The sequence below is a fragment of the Propithecus coquereli genome, unplaced genomic scaffold (assembly GCF_000956105.1).
Source record: "Propithecus coquereli isolate 6110/MARCELLA unplaced genomic scaffold, Pcoq_1.0 Scaffold375, whole genome shotgun sequence".
In the NCBI taxonomy this organism is placed as follows: Eukaryota; Metazoa; Chordata; class Mammalia; order Primates; family Indriidae; genus Propithecus; species Propithecus coquereli.
In genome coordinates this window covers 1,416,178-1,435,636 of record NW_012149452.1, presented here as the reverse complement: position 1 = coordinate 1,435,636, position 19,459 = coordinate 1,416,178, and the positions used below count along the sequence as shown (strand labels likewise).

The window sequence follows — 19,459 nt, the reverse complement described above, 5'->3', positions numbered from 1 at the left end:
ACAAATATGTAGGTAGACAACAGTAACTAATTTGCTAAATAATGGCCCTTTTTGGGTAGTGGAATTATGGTGATTTTTATTTCCATAGTTAAAATGTTCTCTATTTCTAACATACTTAAAATGAAAAGGTACAACTTTTATAATAAGAGTTTTAGTTAAACAGTTTTATATACATGAATTCATCTGAAGGCTTTCATAACAAAAATATTCAAGATTAGTAATTACTATCAGGAAATTAGTGTAGATTACTGAGAGAAAGAAATAATAGCAGTTGATCCAGGTAGAGATAAAAGCAGCCAGGTGTGACACCCAATGACTACTACTTTTCAAATGATTTCTGCCCTTAAATAATCTCAGAATTTCTTTTCCTCTCTACTGCGATCTTTAGTGATGTGTCTATTCTACTCAAGCAGGCAACAGTAACAAGTCATTATAGTGGCAAAGTGTGATGGTTAATTTTAGGTGTCAACTTGACTGGATTAAGGAATATTAAGAAACCTGGTGAAGCATTATTTTTGGGGGTGTCTGTGAGTGTGTTTCCAGAGGAGATTAGCATATGAGTCTAAGTGAACTAGGTGAGGAAGATCTGGCCTCAGTATGAGTAGGCATCATCCAATCTCCTGGGGGCCCGGGGTGGGGACAACAGAAACAGAGAAAAGGTGAGCATGTCAATGTGTCTGTAGGAGCTGGGATACACTTTTCCTCTCCTGACTTTAGATGATAACTCCAGCCTCTTTGGCCTTCAGACCCCAGGACTCAGACAGTGCTCTCTCCCTCCCCGCCTTGGGTTCTTAGGCCATTGGCCTTGTTCTGAGAGTGACACTATCAGCTTCCTGGTTCTTTCTCAGGCCCTCAGACTCAGGCTGAGCCACATGCAGGCATCCCAGAGTGTCCACCTGGCACACAGCCGGTTGTGGGGCCTCTCAGCCCCCACTATCACGTGGGCCCATTCTCTTAGTAAATTCCTCGTGAGTCCTAGTGGTCTTCTCCGTGGAGAACCCTCCTACACATGAGGGTAAAGGAAGGTAGGGTGTGTGCGTGTGTGTGTGTGTGTGTGTGTGTGTGTGTGTGTGGGTGTGTTTACGTTTTCCTTTCTTCATCAAGCTGCTTTTCTTGGCACACAAACAAAACAACTTCCTACTATACATATAGGTACTTTCTTAGACTAAATTCACTTTAACAAGGAATAAAAATTCTTAGCTCTGAAAACATAATATGAGCTTTTTGGTTCTTGGGTAAAGATAGGAATTTGCTAATTAAATATTTTAAAATAAAAATATAAATGAAAGAGAATCTGCTATTGGAATACTTATACCTGGGATGGTAACCTAAATCAATACCATTTAATAGAAATACCATGTATGCCACGTATGTAATTCAAAATTTCTGGTGGTCATATTCTAAAAAGGTAAAAAAGAAGAGTAACTTAATTTAAATTTTAATATAGGGTTATTTAACTCAACACATAAATATATTAGTTAAGCATGAAATTATTAATAGTATATAAATTATTGCATAATACTATAATAATTATTGGGTAAAATTATTTTAGTTTTTTTAATATTAATCTTCAAAATCTAATATGCATTTTACCCTTAAAACACATGTGAATTTACACTAGAAATACTTCAAATGCTGATAGCCACATGGCTAGTGGCTGCCATCCTGGACAGGACAGGGGCAGTGCGCCATTATCACGGTGATGCAGAACCAGGCTTTCCAGGTTTGATACTGACATAGAAGTTCTTGCATGAGAACTCCCACATACTGACCTTTATTGTTCAAAGAGATGTGACAAAGATCTCTAGTTATCTACTAAAAATTCATGCTCCTTGCCTTTCATGGTCATGGAATGCTGATTTATTTGAGGGCACAGTGTGCCCAACTGGATGACGGCATTCCCCCACTTCCCTTGCAGACACGATCAGGTGACTGAGTCTGGCCATGAGGCGTGGCATGCCAGAAGCATTGGGTGGCACTTGCTGGAAGGCTCCTTAATGGGAGCGGACTGAGCTGAGAGGAACATCCCTTTTGCCTTCCCTTCTTCCTTTCTTCTGCGGCCTGATGTGCAGACACAATATCTCAAGTTCAACAGCTTATTGGGACCCTCAGAACGATAGAAATGGAGTTAGAATGGTCAAGCAGAAGGATTAAAAGATCTGGGTACCTGACTGCTCCAGGGTCCAGAAGTCCTCTGTTTCTGTGCTGTGGGAAGGAGAGGATCTTACAGACAGCTGAGACGAGCGCGTTACGTGGTGTCTGGTTCCTAAGTATTTGTTTTGGGCTGAACTGTATCCCCTCCAAATTCACATGTTGAAGCCCTCTCCTCCAGTACCTCGGAATGTGACTGTACTTGGAGACAGGGTGATTGAGGAGGTGATTAAGTTAAAATGAGGCTGTTATGGTGGGAGCTAATCCAGTCTGACTGGTGTCCTTATAAGAGACATAAACAGAGGAAAGGCCACATGAAAACACAGGGAGAAGATGAACATCTACAAGCTGAGAGAGGCCCTCAGAAGAAATCAACTCTGCTGACACCTTCATCTTGGACTCCCAGCTTCCAGAGCTGTGGGAAATTAAATTTCTGTTGCTTAAGCAAAGTGGTCTCTGGTATTTTGTTATGGTAGCCGGAGTAGACTGATACAGTGATAGAATGATTTAAATGGTTCTCCTTAATAAAATCTCTTGAGTTGAAAGGTATTTTAGAGATTATCTGGAGAGCACACTCTCAATTTTTTTGCAGAAAGAATCAGAAAGAACAAGCTAACTGTGACATTTACACAATTAACTTTACTAGCTACCTAGTGACCCAGTTGGATGGGGAAGCCACAGCTCCTGACTCGCTCGGTGCTCTTTCTAATTAGGCCATGCCTCCTCTGCTGAACAGAGACGTGGAATCCTCAGTGGAAAGAGGCACCCAAAGATCTTCTTCTAACCCTCCATCTCCAGACAGCTAAGAGTCAGACTGTGCTAAAGATCTCTTAATTATAGGGGAAGACCTCCAGGTAGGCAGAGGATCAGCCTCCCTTCAGAAGATGCTCCACTGTTAAATAGGAGGGCGTTCTTCTTCACTGCTCGTCAGACCCTGTGAGTTTTTCTTAGTATAATCATCATGACATAAACTTAAGCGAATATTTATTATGTACCTCCTACCTGTAGTGTGCTCATTTCCTTACTGGGAATTCAAATTGCTCCTTTCTCCTCTTATAAAAAATGTTTTCATTTGAAACTCGGACTTAGGTCGGGGGGGCAAGGGCAACATATGTAACCTAAACATCTGTACCCCAATAATATGCTGAAATAAAAAAAAAGTGTTTTCACTTATTCAACATTTATTGATCACCAATTTCACAATGTAACTTTACTTTATTTAAAATTTAGAAACTCAGTGATTAAAGCAGAATATAAAATGTGCATAAAGCATATCACAGCAATTAAACATGATTTTGGTGTCAGAAAGGCCAGTGATGGAGACCAGGTTCTGTCACTCACTAGTTATGTATCTTGAGAAAGTTATTTTAATATTGTTGAGCCTCATTTTTCTCAACTGCAAAAGGAAGCCACAAATAGTTATAGGGTTATTTTAAGGATAAAAATAGATAAATATGAAAATTGACAGAATATCAGGTACATACTATATGTTTAATGAGTCATTTCTATTAAAGTGTATATTAATAAAAACAAAAAAGGAATTACATGCAAAAATAGTCATTTTAAAAAGAAGACTAAAAAATCTACATCTGCATAGTGTTGATGGCTGCCTTTGATGAGCAAGCAGGTGATTTTTTTTTTCTTTCGACTTTCTATGTTTTCTAAATTTCCTATAATCTGTAATCATTAGCTTTTTCCATGAATCATGGGAAATATTACCTTCGTACTTATTGGTTTATATTTTGGTTGTTCAGTTATGCTAACAGGAGGGTTGTGGCTCTGGGGCTCTCCCAGGGAAGCATGAGTCCTACTGGTCTCCAGCACCTTATGAGACTTGGGGACCACTGCTTTCTACGGTGCAAATGAGGGCTGCAAAGATACTTGAATCACAAGACAGAAATTTTGCACACATGCCATAGATTGACAAACTCTGGTATAAACATTCAATTTTGTGGGTAAAAACATAAGGAAAAAAAAGACACCTAGATTGCCTTGCTGGTCTTCGACAGTCATCACACTGGATTAAAATCTGAGAAAAAGCACTTGGTTTCTAGTTTACTGGAAGCCTATGGACAAAGTATTTGCTCTGTTGCAGTACGGAGCATGGCCTGTCCCATTCTCAGGGAATGAAGGACAGTCATCAGAGGCTGCCTAGAAAACTAGAGGCATCTTCTGGGGCTTCCCAGTCTTCCGTTCACCTTGGGAAACTGGCATTGCAGACTCCACAATAAGGGTCTGATTTTCAGCTGTGATTCTTGTGATATTCTGCACAAACACACTGTGCTTATAAGTGTCCACCATGTGGCATGTATAAATGAAGCAAATGGTGGGTTTTAGAACATGTCCTTTCCCCAAAATCTGTTTGGACATGAAATTTCTTTTAGGCATATCAAATGCAGCTTATGGAGGCTAAATATGTCCACTTAGCCTTGTTCATGATCTCAGAGCTACTTTCTTGTAGACTCAGTGAATCTGTTAATTTTTCAATTATCATTATTATTTTTACAGATAATATGTCGATTTAGTTACTGGATGGCATTGATGCAAGGTAAAAATATGAACTTCTTTTTAAGGGCTTATTTCCTTGGCTGACACAGGGCATATTTTGGAGCTCGTTACAGCACCAGGGAACACACTGAAGTACTAACTGGCCACCACGGGGAGACTGGCTGACCCCGTGGGTGGACTTACAAATGGAGCAACAAAATAAAGTGTTAGAGAAGATGTAGAAAGAAATGGCAGGGAAATCAAACAATTTCAAAATAGGAAGGTAAGCTGCATACGAAAATATTTAGGTGAAATATGAGTAAGAAATTTTTGGTGAGAATTGTAACATTGCAAATCGTCACAGAGAGGGGTAAATTGTTTGGGTACTTCCAGAAGTCCACCTGAGGATGTTCTAGACTTTTGGAGTGTGAGAAATACTTCCTAATGTAATAAATTATGTGGGCCCATAAATGAGAGTGGTTGTAGTTTCACTATTTTTTGTTGAGCATATATATAATAACAAAGTTAAATGAATTAACAGTTTACTAATCCCAAGAGCTTAGACCTATATTTGGGATTTCGTACTTCATACATTCTTGAAACATGCTAGTATTGTCTACCAACGTGCTCAGGTGACATAGGAAATCACGAATATATGTATGCCTCCCTTTGCATTTCCAAACCCCCTTCCAGATGCTCACAGCCTCTAGTTTTTAACCTGAATCTTTTTAAAAAACAATGAGAGATTAGTGCTTGTGCCAGTTATCCATTTCTGAGGTTCGGCTCCAGAACGACTTGACTTTGTCCTTCTTTTGATAATGGAGCTGGACCCTGTAAACATCTCTCTTTTGTCAGCTGGCCAAATCTTAGGCCTTGTCTGTAGGGAGCACAAGAGGGCCACTGGAGGGTGACCAAGGCTGGAAGGCACTTCCAGGTCCCTGTCCTCCATCGCTGTCACTCAGGGAGGAGCCCAGGACTCTGCGCAGTGAGCTCCAGCTTCACCCTCCACATGGTGCCAGCTTCTCCAGGCAGCTCAGACCTAAATTCTCTGGAAAACCTTTTTGCTACCTGCAGGCTGCCTATTTCCCTGGTACCCACACCTCTTTGAGGAGGTCTGAATCTTAGGCTGGGAGGTGGGCAGGGACAGCTTTCCTAGTTGTTTTTCTTCACCATCCACATTCTCTCAAGCTAGATTTTTTGCACTTACTATTTCTGAACCTCTTGGAGTCATTTTTTACCCATTTTAATAGTTAACCTCCTTCTACCAGCTAACCATTTTGTGTGTGTGTGTGTATCTATCTATCTATCTATCTATCTATCGTCTATCTCTTTTCCTTTTCAAACACACTGGACCTTAGCAGCTAGAGACTTCTTCTAAATCTTGTGAGCAAAGCCACCGAGTTTCTGAGAAGCTAGCTCTGCTGCCTTACATGGGACAGTTCTAGCATCGGGTCCCTACTTATTCAAGGTTCTGATGAATCGACAAGGAAAACTTATAGGAGATTATTAGGGATTTATAAAGACAGAGACAAAGTTTAATTTTCTCTTTATATTTCTCCTTATCTAAAATTTAACCTGGAGTTCTTGGCTTGCTGTCCATGGATAGACTTCAGGCCTAAAAATGTTATGTGAAATAAAATGTGTTCATAGTTTTCATTATATCCTTAAAGGGGTGTGTGCCCATAAAATATTAATAATCACTGATCTAAAACCTTTGTGTTGTACTTGTAAAAGGCCACTTATAGAACAGGGCAGAGATTACTCATAGGACTATGGTCTTCATGGGGAACATGTGATAAGAAATGGTGAGCAGAGTGAGGCAATAAAAATAATTATGATAATATTATTAGCTATTAGTGATTCAATGCCGATAATATCCTAGGAGTCACTTTATCTATGCAAAGTAGATGTTATTAGCTTTATCATGTAGATGAAGGACACCGAAGCAGGGAGCACTTAGTTAACCTTATCCGGATTCTGCACCTCTTAGGCGGTGATGCTGGGACTTAGTCATACTGCCTTCAAAGATCATAGTCTTCCTCGACACACAGAGCCTTCATCCATATACATTTCCTGACTGTCACATATGCAGCACTGCGAGTGACACAGAAGAGCATTTCTTTTGTGAAATTTAGCAAAATACTTAGGGCGATAGGAATAAATCTCGTAAAGAACTAAACTAGGGTAAGGCACATCGTTTCCCATGTCCCCCCTTGAGATTTTGCCTATACCATGCCTGGCTTGGGTTGCCTCCCTACCACTTTGGACTGATCTCGGAGACACGCTTTCTTCAAAGCCCAGGCCAAATTCCTGCACTTTCATGAAGTCTTTCCTGAACCTACCTACTGGCCCCGTAAATTCTCCTTTTTAGCCCTCGTGCGCTATGTCGGAGTCCCGCCAACAGGGGGCGGTGTCCGGGCCGTCAGAGCCAGGAGCAGCGTTGGGCCCACGGGCAGGGGCGTGATGAAAGTGAGCACGCAGCAAAACCAAACGGAAACGAGAATCGTGGTCAGTAATCAAGGTGGTGAAGAAACCAAAACGTGGATGCGAAGCCACAGAGGCAAGTGAGATGGGGAGGGGAGGGGTGGCTACCGAACGGCGGCCCAGAGCGGAGCGAGAAGGTCTGAGGCGACAGCCAAGGGCCGCGCATCGGCTTTGAGCTGGTGCCCGGGTGTGGGTGCTGCGAGCAAGGCAAAGATCACGTGCCGTGAACGCCGCAGACGCCCAGTGACTAGATTTAGAGGACGATGCTGACTCAAGTGCTGAACTGCGCCATGATGCACACACGCGAGAGTCACGGCAAGGAGAGCTGAGGCACCGAGTCCGACGGGGGCTCTGAGGAGACCGGGGCACGGGCTGCGACAGGCGGTCCGCAGACGCAGCGCCTGCAGCGCCACCCCCGGCGCAGCGGGTCAGCTGTGGCCGGCGCCCCTCTCCGCCTCGGCCGCACGCAGCGCCGCGGGCTCCTCGCCGCGCCGGGAAAGCTCCGCCCACCCGCCGCCGCCGGCCGGGCGGCCTCCCACCAGCGCGCCCTAAGGCCGGTTCTGTTTTGTGATTTTTCCAGCGTCCACCTTATTTGTTATGTCGCCATTGGTCCCCACCTGCTCGTGGCTCCCCGAAGCCCAGGCTTGTCGGCCTGTCCTCCAGTCTCCCTGGGGCCTCCTCACAATGGAGCGGCCCAGGGCCCCATGGTCGCACGCCTGAGGGCTCCGGGACGCTGCTTTATTGATGAGACCTTGTCAAACGCTGCGGCACTGCCCTGCTTCAGGGTGCGAACCTGCCGGTGAGTTTGGAGAAGGATGGCTAGTTTGGGGCTGGATCCGGGAAAGGTGAAGAAGAAAACAGGCAGCTCAGCTGGTATGGGGGAAACAGGGCGTGGAAAGGCATGAGAGGAGGGGGTGCACAGAGTGAATTCCAGAAACGGTGAGCAGCCTGGGCCGGCTGGCAAGGAGGCTGCGCTGGTGAGAAACTGCGGGTAGCAAACCTATGTATAGGAAGAGCCAACTATGACGGTTTTGAAAGCGCCGCATAAACGTTTCTGTTCACACAAAAAGAATACAAGAGCCACGGAAAGCAGAGGGCTGAGTTTCTGGGGAAGGACTAAGTCCCCATCCAGGACTCCTGGCCACGGCCTACAGCCCAGGAGGAAGGGCCCGGCAGCCAGGGGCAGGGACTGCAGAGGCCGAGAGCCATGGCACCGACGGGATTAGACTGTGGGTCCTTTGCCGCCACCTTCCTTTCTCGCTGAAGGCAAGGATTCTGTCCCCAAGCTCTTCCATTGCAAGAGACACCAGGAGGGGTTTCGTTGGCAATTAGCAAACCACACGGGGCCATTTCAGAAACAACCCATTGGTCTTCATGGATCTGCGCAGCCTTGTATTTTTTTTTTTTTTTCACTTTCATGTAAAAGTCATTCAGGATCCTAGGAAAGACGAATGTCTAATAAAAGTGAATAAAATGTGATGGTGGAGCATTTTCCAGGAGAGGAAGGCGACGTCTGTGAATGGCATAGCCGCTGACTGTATAGCATTGACCTCCCTCGTCCCGAGTATAAAGTATGTTGCGCATCCAGCGTGGATATGACACCCCGTCCCCCGCCTGCCGCGCACGGATGTTTCCGGGACAGAGGACCTAACAAGACCAGAGCTGCAGAGCTCTGTCAGCCACCCCTCCAGTGACTGCCCCTCCTGCATGAGCATCGTGGTCTGCGGCTCCGGCTGTAAGACAGCTCTCTGAAACGAGAAGTCTTCAGACGGAGGAGCAATCATTGCTGTTATTGGTGGGGAAAGAGCATAAAAAGAACACGCTCAGCTCGTGAGTTGGAAGTTTTGTGTAGAAAGAAAATACCTGAGTTGATTTCAACTTTCACATAGCCCCACTCTGTTAAAAAGCACTTGGATAGTCAAATGAGTAGGAAGCAGCAGGTGAGGAGAAGCCGGCAGGGTTTGCAGGCTTCTGTGGACCCTGTGGGTGGGCCTGGGACTTGGTGCAGACTTTAAACAATACGCGTTGCGTCAAAAATCCATAACCTTTGACCCAATAATCTTCATTTCTAGTCATCTAATTTCAGAACATTATTTTTGCTTCATGGTTGTAATCTCAGTATTATTTTGGCAGTGAAAATCCAAATAATTCAAATTTTAACACAGCAAACTCTTAAATGGACTATAGAGAATTGATTAATGTTTAAATCGTGTTTATAAATGAAGAGATAGAAGTTTTCTTTAATAACTTCAAGTAATAATTTCATGGATAAGCAAATGAAATTGGTCACCTTAAAAAAGAAAGCCATAACACAATTACCAGAGAGGATGACTGCTGTGGTCTGAATGTTTCTGTCCACCCTGCCGCCCCCTCCAAATTCCTATGTTGAAATCCGATCTCCACTGTGATGGCGTCAGGAAGTGAGGCCTTTCAGGAGGTGATCGGGTCATGAGGTCGTGGGATTAATGCCTTTACAAAATAGGTCCAAGGGAGTTTGTTTTCCCTTCCACCATGTGAGGACACAGTGAGAAGTCTAAGGTCTGCAACCCGGCAGTGAGCCCGATAGAACTTGGCCATCCTGGCACTCTGACCTCAGACTTCCTGGCCTCCAGAACTGTGAGAAATAAATTTCTGCTGTTTGTAAGCTACTTAGTTTATGGTATTTCGTTGTAGCTGCCTGAATGGACTAAGACAATGATCATTCCACTGCTAGTTTATTTCTCTTTTCATTTTGAACCACATTACTCTTCATATGACCTTGAAATTATTTAATTTCAATTTTCCCAAAGAAAGGAAGAGAGCAACTGCTCAGGAAGCTAATAACGTGGAAGTGATTTTTCCGGGGTATGAGGAGCATGCGGCATAGATGCAGGGGTTGTGAATGTCACACTGGTCACATGGCAGTGGAAGACAGCAGGGACGTGGAGAGACAAGACATGATAGGTTAGTTCCTTTTTCAAATGATTCCTTCCATCACAGGAAAGTATCATTTATCACAGAGCATACTCACAGAGATGAAACATGATCCCGGGGACAAGCTGATGAGATTATAGGCTTCACTAGACCGTAGGGAGTTTTCTCGGAGCAATTTTCACGAGCCTCTGGGTCACAGGAACAAGACAAAGGTTTCTGCCACTGTGTGTGTGTGTGCACATGCAGAAATGAATGTGTGTGTACTTTCATGTGCACACTTATCTCTCACGTATATCTCTGAGTGTGAGTGTTAGCTTGACTTTAGCACTACAAGAAATAACCATCCACACTTCAAGGAGTAGCGTAACAGCACAAATACAAACAAAATACAATAAACTACACAAAAGCCCACTGTTGTTTCTTATCAATAAACTTGTATCTAAGACCACTGGGCAACACTGTTCTAATAAAATGCCTTCTTTTAAAGAAGTTCGTTGTTTGTTCAAATTTAAAGTAATCCTTGTTGTTACATTTCCTAAAACAAAGGAGATGGATAAGTCTGTAATATATTTACTCCAAACTCTCTTTGTGATTTTTAGTTTAGTAGTAAACTAAAATTCAGATTGAGAAAAAAAAAAAAAAAGAGCTATCTCCAATCTACTTTTATTATTCAGAAACTGTATGTGACTTTATTAATTGTCCACATAAAATGGCAAATAAATATTGGCTTACATGCCAACCTCAGTTAAATGGATTTGTAGATGTTATACTTAATAATAGCTTCAGTGGTTTGGATGCTTACTGTTGACCATGCACTGTGATAAACACATTATAAACAGATTTAATCGTCATACTAACACTTTGAAGTAGACGCTATAATTGTTCCCATTTTACATAAGAGGATACAGAAGTTCAGGAACTAGCGCACAATATCCCATAGTTGAGTGAGCCAAAGAGAATAGATTAAGAACGTAGGAAACCAGTCTCTCAAATATTACATTACTGTTGGTGCTTCCAAGAACCTTGGATTGAGAAAACCATTAAGCTTCCCTCTGTGATGAGTAGAAAGGCATTTTGTGACTGTTTAGCAATTTCAGCCATTGGGTTTGGAGTCTTATTACATGGGCTTATTATTGGCCAGTGCCTATTTAATCCCTTGATTTCAATTATTTGGAGACAAAGGCACAGAAGTGAATTGACATGTTCAATTAACTCTAAAACCAGTTCTATAACCGTATTCTTCCTATTAGCCATTTGCTTTTTTCTTCCCTTCTGTTGAAGACAAAGTAACGTAACATGAGCATTTCTATGTTCTTCTAAATGAAAAAAAAATTATTTTAAGAATAATAAAATGAGTGACACTATTGCCAACTCACAGTCATGCTACTCTCCTTCCCTCTGGGAGCGAAGATGTAACACTAAGAAAGGACAGCTCAAAAGAAAGCATATTTCTTAGAGTGTAAGGAATAAAATTAATCATTTTCAGGAAACTATCAGGACAATATATTTCTTATATTATGTATATAACAAACCACATTACAGGTATTGTACACATACTTTGATGGGCCATTTACTTTCTGATTGTTTATTATATAGCACTGTATTAACACAGGACAGAGGACTGGAGAAAGAAGAAGGATATATTTTTTATGTCTACTTTAAGCTGTTAGTTTTACAGCATTTCGGGATGTGGAGGATGGTCTTGTAGTCAAATCGAGCTATAAAGACGAAATTGAATTATCCCCATGGAACAGCTGTTAAATCTCCAGGGAGTGGGCAGGTCCCACAGGAAAGGGATGGCAGATTGCTATGGGATGCTGCCTGGATGTCGCCTGCTAGAGAGGCTTACGCTGCGTGAGGGCAATGCTGGGCTTCCCTGACCTTTGAACCACGTTGTGTAATTTACGAGTATTACCATACTCTTGCTGCCCAATTTGTCGATTCCTTGAATCTCCTGCTAAACTCTGAACTTCCCAAGACTCAATAACTGTAAGTGAGACTGTGAATTCTGGAAAAGGACAAAAACATTGTGCCTTCCAAAAGCCATTACTTAGCACCATAGTGACTTATGACTTGGAGCAAAGCTGATATTGTAGCGGATATGTTGTCTTTGGGGGAAAATTTAAGCTTGACTACAGGAATGAAAGAGTTTGTACTTCAGTCTTTAGCAGTGTTAAAACCATTCCTTCCCACAAGGAATTCCTAAAGGAAAAATACTAGGTATAGAAATGTGTGGGGGTGTGTGTGTATAGTAACATGGATTCTCACTTTAAGCACGGTGCTGGAAGCAATTCGTTAAAAAATAACATATATTTCTTCCTTTAAATGGTAAAGGTTAAAACTAAGGTTGTCTACCTGCACAGTAAGACAGTTTTCTTGGGATTTTTCTTTTCCTAGTGCATTAGTACTAAATGGATTCTTTATCCCTCCTATTAACAATGCTGCTAATTAAACTCGGAGGAGTAAAGTACACTAGCAAAGTTTTAGGCAACTTGATAAGTGCTAGTAGCTTAAAAATAGTAGCTTAAAAATCACCACAACATTTATTAAAGTTTTAGATAATGATTCTCTCAGAAAAGGAAATGATGGAAGCTGCCAATATTCAGAAACTGATGTTTTCTTATTTCCTGTTTTCTCCATTTTTTGCTCTGTTTATTCGGTGACTCTATTTCATATATCTCAACATTAAAGATATTTTCTACCACATAATATGCATGGAGAATTTCTTTATGAATGTTCCCATAGGGATCTTAGTTATTTATATCTAAAGCTCAGGCTTTTATACTTTCGAGTATCAGTTTATGAACAATGGAAGTGAGCAATGTTTTTGTAAACTTAATTGTGTTTCAACTTGCTTTGCCAACTCTTAGCACAGGTAGCAGGCAGGTAGCTCTGCCTTGTGACGTGCATGACATTAGGCTAAGTTAACCTTCTTGTAGGGCAGGATCTCAATGTGAGTGTCCCTGTGTTGGCAGATTGAACTTAAAGGAACTGATATGTTATGAAATATTTCTTGGAAATAATACTGAGAAAGGCATGAGCATTGGTGTGTTTTCCGTGGCTCAAGTCTCCTGACGTAAACTCAAGAAAAATGTCATCAGCACGCCAGTGTTTACATTATAGCTTAGGCTACCTAAAGCGCATGTAGGTAAATTGCAGAATTGTCAGGAGCCTTGGGAATGAGCAAAGGAAGGACAAGTAACATCACTGGATCTTCTAGAACCAGTCAGGTTAGATTAACCCCTCCCTAGCACTATCCTAACTATTCTGAACTAAAGGAGTTAGAAACTTGGCACAAACCTTTAAAACACTGACAAACTTTAATCCCAGTGAGATTACTCTCTAGCAAGCCTATCTCACACTCTGTAATACAATGGCAAATTTTCAAAATATGTGTTAATGTGGAGCCTAAAAATATGAAATATTCATTATAGGTTACACTTACCAAGAGAAAAAACAAACACAACGTCATTTAATACCAAAATTTTTTTCCAGATAGTTCGATGACCAGATTTCTAAAAAAATCAGGTTTTGCCTGTCAGTGATAGGGTTACCTATTTTGCCATAGGTTAAAAAAAAAAAAAAAAATGTTAGTTTAAGAGACTTTTAATTAGAGAAATATAAAGTAGGATTGTTTTTTCTATTTTTCCTGATAAGTAGAACTAAAAGATCCTGGAAATTATTTGTAATACAAACCTAAGAAGACTCGGAAGGGTGGGAGAAGAAAGCATGTATAAGGAACAGAGTGGAAGGGAGTTCTCTGGATCTTCTTGTTAAGTCATTTGTCCTCGCCATATTACTGAAGAACAGCCCAGAGAGACCAATTGGTGCAAACTAAATTTTTAAAAAATCTGCCATTAGAAGCCTGCTCTCTCTAGCCAAAGGGTGAGGAAAGGGGTAGCATAAATAGACAGAATAATTTTATGTAGTAACTCCTCTACCCAAGCAAAATACCATAGAAAAAACTATGACCCAACTTCCGTTCAGCCATGCTATAACAAAGTGCCCAAAACCCGGCCAGGGGTGATATCAGAGAAGACCAATCTGGGAACTTCTGGGTATCCTGAAGTTTAATCTTTGTCAGATAGTACCAAGTTTTTCCCTGTGGTATCTATGGAGACTACATGGAGACTGAACTTTCACCCCCACTCAGCAGTAATGAAGAACCCCACCCACTCCCTGCAGGGGTGTTGTCAGATTTGGCTTAGTGGTGAGTCAGGACTTTCATCATAGTCCAGTGATAACAAGGACACTCCCAACACACACACACACACACACGTGTACACACACACATACACACACACACACACACACACACTCTGTAAGGTCACTAGAGGTCACATGGGAACAGTAACGAAGCCTTACTACTCATCCCAACCAGAGAGGTCCCTCATTACTGTCAATACTTTTTTCTTTTTTTTTTTTTTGTCTTTTGGCAATAGAAAGAAAAAATATGAGTAATGCAATAATCTTTCCTTCTCCTCTTAAATTTTCTAAATTATGTTTGACAATCAGAGCAAAAATAACAGTATCTGAAATGATTCTAAATATATAGAGAAGAAATAATGATTAAGACAATTATAGATTAAATAAGGGAAGGTAAAAAGATGTAAAACACAGGTTTCTACACTTCACTCAAATTGGTAAAATTATGAAATCAGTAAATCATGATAAGATATATATTCATATGTGAATACATAAATGTATATAAATACCTACAGAAGCTACTAACAAAAGCTATGCACAGAAATACACTCAAACACTAGATAAAGCAAAATGGAATTTTAAAAATCATCCAAAATCCTAGCACTCTGGGAGGCCGAGGTGGGAGGATTGCTTGAGCTCAGGAGTCAAGACCAGCCTGAGCAAGAGTGAGACCCTGTCTCTACTATAAATAGAAAGAAATTAGCCAAACAATTACAAATAGAAAAAAATAGCTGGGCATGGTGGTGCGTGCCTGTAGTCCCAGCTACTTGGGAGTCTGAGGCAGAAGGATTGCTTGAGCCCAGGAGTTTGAGGTTGCTGTGAGCTAGGCTGATGCCACGGCAGTCTGGCCCAGGCAAGAGAGTGAGACTCTGTCTAAAAATAAATAAATAAATAAAAATCATTCAAGAAACACACAGGAAGGTAGAGAAAAGAGAAAGAAAAAAACAAACAAAACAAAAATTAAGTAAGCATTTAAGCCTAACACATTATTAATTACTTTAAATGTTAATATTCTAAGTAAACCAATTAAAAGACAGAAAGTGGAAGAGTGGATTAAAAAACATGACCCAATTATTTGCTGTCTATAGGAAGCTCACTTACAATATAACTATATAGGCATGTTAAAAGCAAAGGATGGGGAAAGTTATATTATGCAAACATTGATTGAAAGAAACTAGGAGTGGCTATATTAATATTAGATGAAGTAGACTTTAGAACAAAGAAAATCATCAGAGGCAGAGAATAACATTATATAATGATAAAAGGGCTAAGCCACCAAGAACACATAGCAATACTAAATACGTATGTACCAAACAACAGAACTATAAAATATATGAAGCAAAAACAGATAGAACTGGAAGACAAAACAGACAAATCCACAATTATATTTGGAAGCATCAACACCTTCACTGAACACATACCATGTGCAAGGCACTGTGCTAGGCATTGTGAAGCAGTAGTAAAAAAGAAAACACAGTCCTGACCCTTATGAAACTCATGGTCTACTAGAGAAGACAAATATTAATTCATTAGAAAATCATTTAATTTGCCAGTATGATAAAGACTACAAAGGGAATCTCAAAAACACTGAAGTTTAACCTCTCTTATTTAAAGTGCCCTATTTTTAATATCAGCAATAAGTAGGCAAATATGTAATTCCCAAGCTACAGAATGTAAGAGAATCTGTGGTTCTCTTGATAAGGAAAACCTCCATCTGTTTCTTGGTACATCAGCGACCTGAGACCCCACCCCTCAAGGAAGAACCGCATCAGCATAATACTAACCTATTACCTGGCCTATCAACTAATCTATTACCTGGCACCTCAGCATAACATGAAATCTACTACCTGGCGCATTGGCACAATGCTAAAATCTATTATCTGACACATCAGCTAACCTATTACCTGGCAGGCACTAACCACCTGACCCCTGCAGACCACCATAACTTAATAAAAGTGGGAAAAATCGGGTAAGGTGCTCAGAATTTGGTGGCGAGGCCCCTCTGAGCCCACCAGCGAATAAACTTTGATTCTCCCACTCTCCTTGTGCTGCTCGGTTTGTCCTCGGGACCACTTGCTGTAACATTTGCTGTAACACTCTTGCTTCACGTCCCAAGATAAAAAAGAAATTCATGTTATCCCAGTGTAGACTGCAAACTCTACCCACAACTGAACACACTCCACAGCCAGGACAATGGAATTCCATGCATGCCTCTAACGCTACTTTCACTAATGCAATTTACAATGACTCAGTCCCTGCCACACCTCCTGTTCCCCAGTGTCACCTGGGAGGCTGATGGGAACTTGAAGAGCATGAGATAAACATATTATGAACAGGTGCAGGGGTGGGGTGCCTAAAGCGAGACTTACCCCAAAGTAGTAGAAACTGTCAAGACAAAAATGATAGTTTGACTTACCACAGTATAGATCTGATGCTTTCGTCTCTTAGCCAGGTCAATTATGTTTACTCCATTGTAGTAAAGGTTTTCAATACATCCATGGAAGTTTTTCTTTAAAAAGGTTCCAGGTTTGCCTGGTACTGGAATTCCTCCAAAACTGAGCTTTATAGGGGGAATAAAAATCAACTCTTAGTTAAATAAGCTCTAAAGGAACAGGAAAGGAAAGAAGTGAATTTTGGTAGATTCAATTGTATGCATGAACCAAGTGGCTCAAATAATTATAGATGCCACTTGATTACACATTTAAAAAGATACTGATTAGCTCATGTAAAAATAACTATAATTGCTTGCTTCTTAAGGGCTTATTTTATAAAACGATTTCACTTCCTTTCTGAACCTTTTAAATACTAAATAAAACAATAATTTACAAAAGGATGAAAAAAAAAGAAAATCAACATTTTTATATTTATCTTTTATGCACGCATCCTTGAGAATATGGCCATACTAAAACCAGGGGACAAACAAAACATACCTCTATTTAGCTATAGAGAGACCTAGTTTAAAAGCCACATTGTATCCAAGATTGTATGGACAAGATTGTTCCCAAATTATCATCTATAAAGATGAAAAATAGGAAATAATCCAAATGTCCTACAGAGTTTTGTAAAGCAAGTAATCAAGAATCAATATGACAGGCTCTTAATTGTTAATAATGATGCTTATTAAACATTTGTAATAAAATGGGGAATGAGTGTAATGTTGATTGAAAAATGAAAGAGTTATAACTGGTTATAAAGTATGATGTCAGCAATAAAGTTTTGCATACAATATAGTCCAGAAGGAAACACACTAAATTGTTAATAATGTCTCTTTCTGGAAAGGTTATGAGATACTAGTTTTCTTTACCACTTTTCTTTCCTGTAAATATTAACACAAATTACTTTTTTAATAGATACATTATTTAAGAAACAAACCTGACCTGTTATGAATACTTTTTCTACTATGCAAGTAAAGCAGGATAGTTTCTATAATCACATTTATCCCAACATTATATAATGAGAAATTCAGTTTTTCTCCATTTCATTGAAATAACACCATCAGCATGTACTTAAACTATGCAAATCTTTGGAAACCCCTGTGCACCCCCCCCCAACCCCTATTGTTGTCTCTCTCTCTCTTTCTCTCTCAGTGTTTCAGGAGGATGTGTTCTCCCAATCAGAATGTCTTGTCCTTATATGAATAACTACGGTACTACTTCCACATGTTTATTTTCTTCACAAGTTTCACACCATTTTTTTAAAAAAATTCTTTCTTAATACACTACACGGTGCATTATAATAGGTGATGAAGATTATTAATTCTATTTTCCACTTTTACTTACTACTGCTTTAATTTTTAAAGAGATGTATATGATATTTTTCATCTATTGTATTTAAAATTTAATTCCAGAATAATTTTATTTAAAATAGCTCGTTGGAATTTTGATGGAAAATTTGTTATTTCCATTAATACATTTACTGGGAGAAGAATGGATACATTTTGAAATATTTCACTTTCCTTTTCAAGAATCCAATGTCATGTTCTATTTTCAAAATATTTCTGATAAGGCCCCTAAACTAAGGTTATTATTTTCTTTCCCTAGTACACATACTGATCATTAAATTAAATCTTATGCATTTCATACTTTTAAAAATTCCATTGTATATAATAAGTAATTCATGAAACATTTTATCACATAAAGGATATACCCAACCTATCGGTGCTGGTTTGTTTTCTCTAACCAAATACTTGTATATACTTTTATGTTGAGTCATATACTTTTTAGCTAATTTCTTTGAATTTGTAAAGGATATATGGTCATAACTCTTTATATTGTGCTTTGCTTTATCGTGCTTAGCAGATATTGCATTTTCTACAAATCGAAGGTTTGTGGCAACCCTGCCTTGAGCAAGTCTATCAGTGCCATTTTTCTAACAGCATGTGCTGTGTCGGCATTTTTAACAATAAAGTATTTTTAAATTAAAATATGTGGATTTTTAGATAATGCCATTATTGCACATTTAATAGCATAATATATATATAAATTTTATGTGCACTGGGAAATCAAACAAATTTCTGTGTCTTGCTTTATTGCGATACTTGATTTATTGTGGTAGTAGGGAACTGAACCCACAGTGTCACTGAGATATGATTGTAATATGATATATATAAAACATTTTATTCTTTTTTAAATAACATTTTGTACTTTTTTTTCCCCTTATTTTGTTGTTTTGGTCAAAACTTCCTAAGACCTAGCCAAAGCTTGTAAAGCAATATTAAATAGCAATAATGGTATAGAACCTTGTTATAACAACACCAAAGTTCTATTTCTTAAGTATATATAACACTGATTCTGACTCCACATTAAGAAGATAATCATCTACTTTCATTTTATACTTTATTTATTTATATATTTGAAATGGGAATGGAAAACTAGTTTTATTAATTGGTGTTTCAAAACTCCATTTGACAGAATATAGGATATTTTTTTTAATCTGCTGATGAGTTGAATTGCGTTACTACGTCATAAGTTAACAGATTTTCTCTTCTTGACCACTCATGTGTTTCATTTGCCTTGAGATATATGCATTCATATTTTAAGAAATAAATGAGTTTGAGCTCTAGTTTTCTTTTGTCAAGTATTTAGATCAAGTCTAGACTTTTCTCTGAGGAAAACTAAGAGAGTTTTATCTGTTACTGTAAGAATGGTTCATAAATTTTAGAAAATAATCTCAAAAGTTTGAAATTACTGATGAACTTAATTCCACAAATATTTCATAA

The 19,459-nt window shown here is 39.6% G+C and overlaps 1 protein-coding gene across 1 annotated transcript in view; it reads right to left on the bottom strand.

Annotated features, from left to right (window-relative positions):
- CNTNAP5 (contactin associated protein-like 5) overlaps positions 1-19,459 on the bottom strand; it is an 819,231-nt gene that overhangs the window by 383,554 nt on the left and 416,218 nt on the right. The window contains exon 7 of the mRNA XM_012651908.1: positions 16,661-16,801. Within this exon, the coding sequence (XP_012507362.1) occupies positions 16,661-16,801 (141 nt within the window). The remainder of the gene's footprint in view (positions 1-16,660; positions 16,802-19,459) is intronic.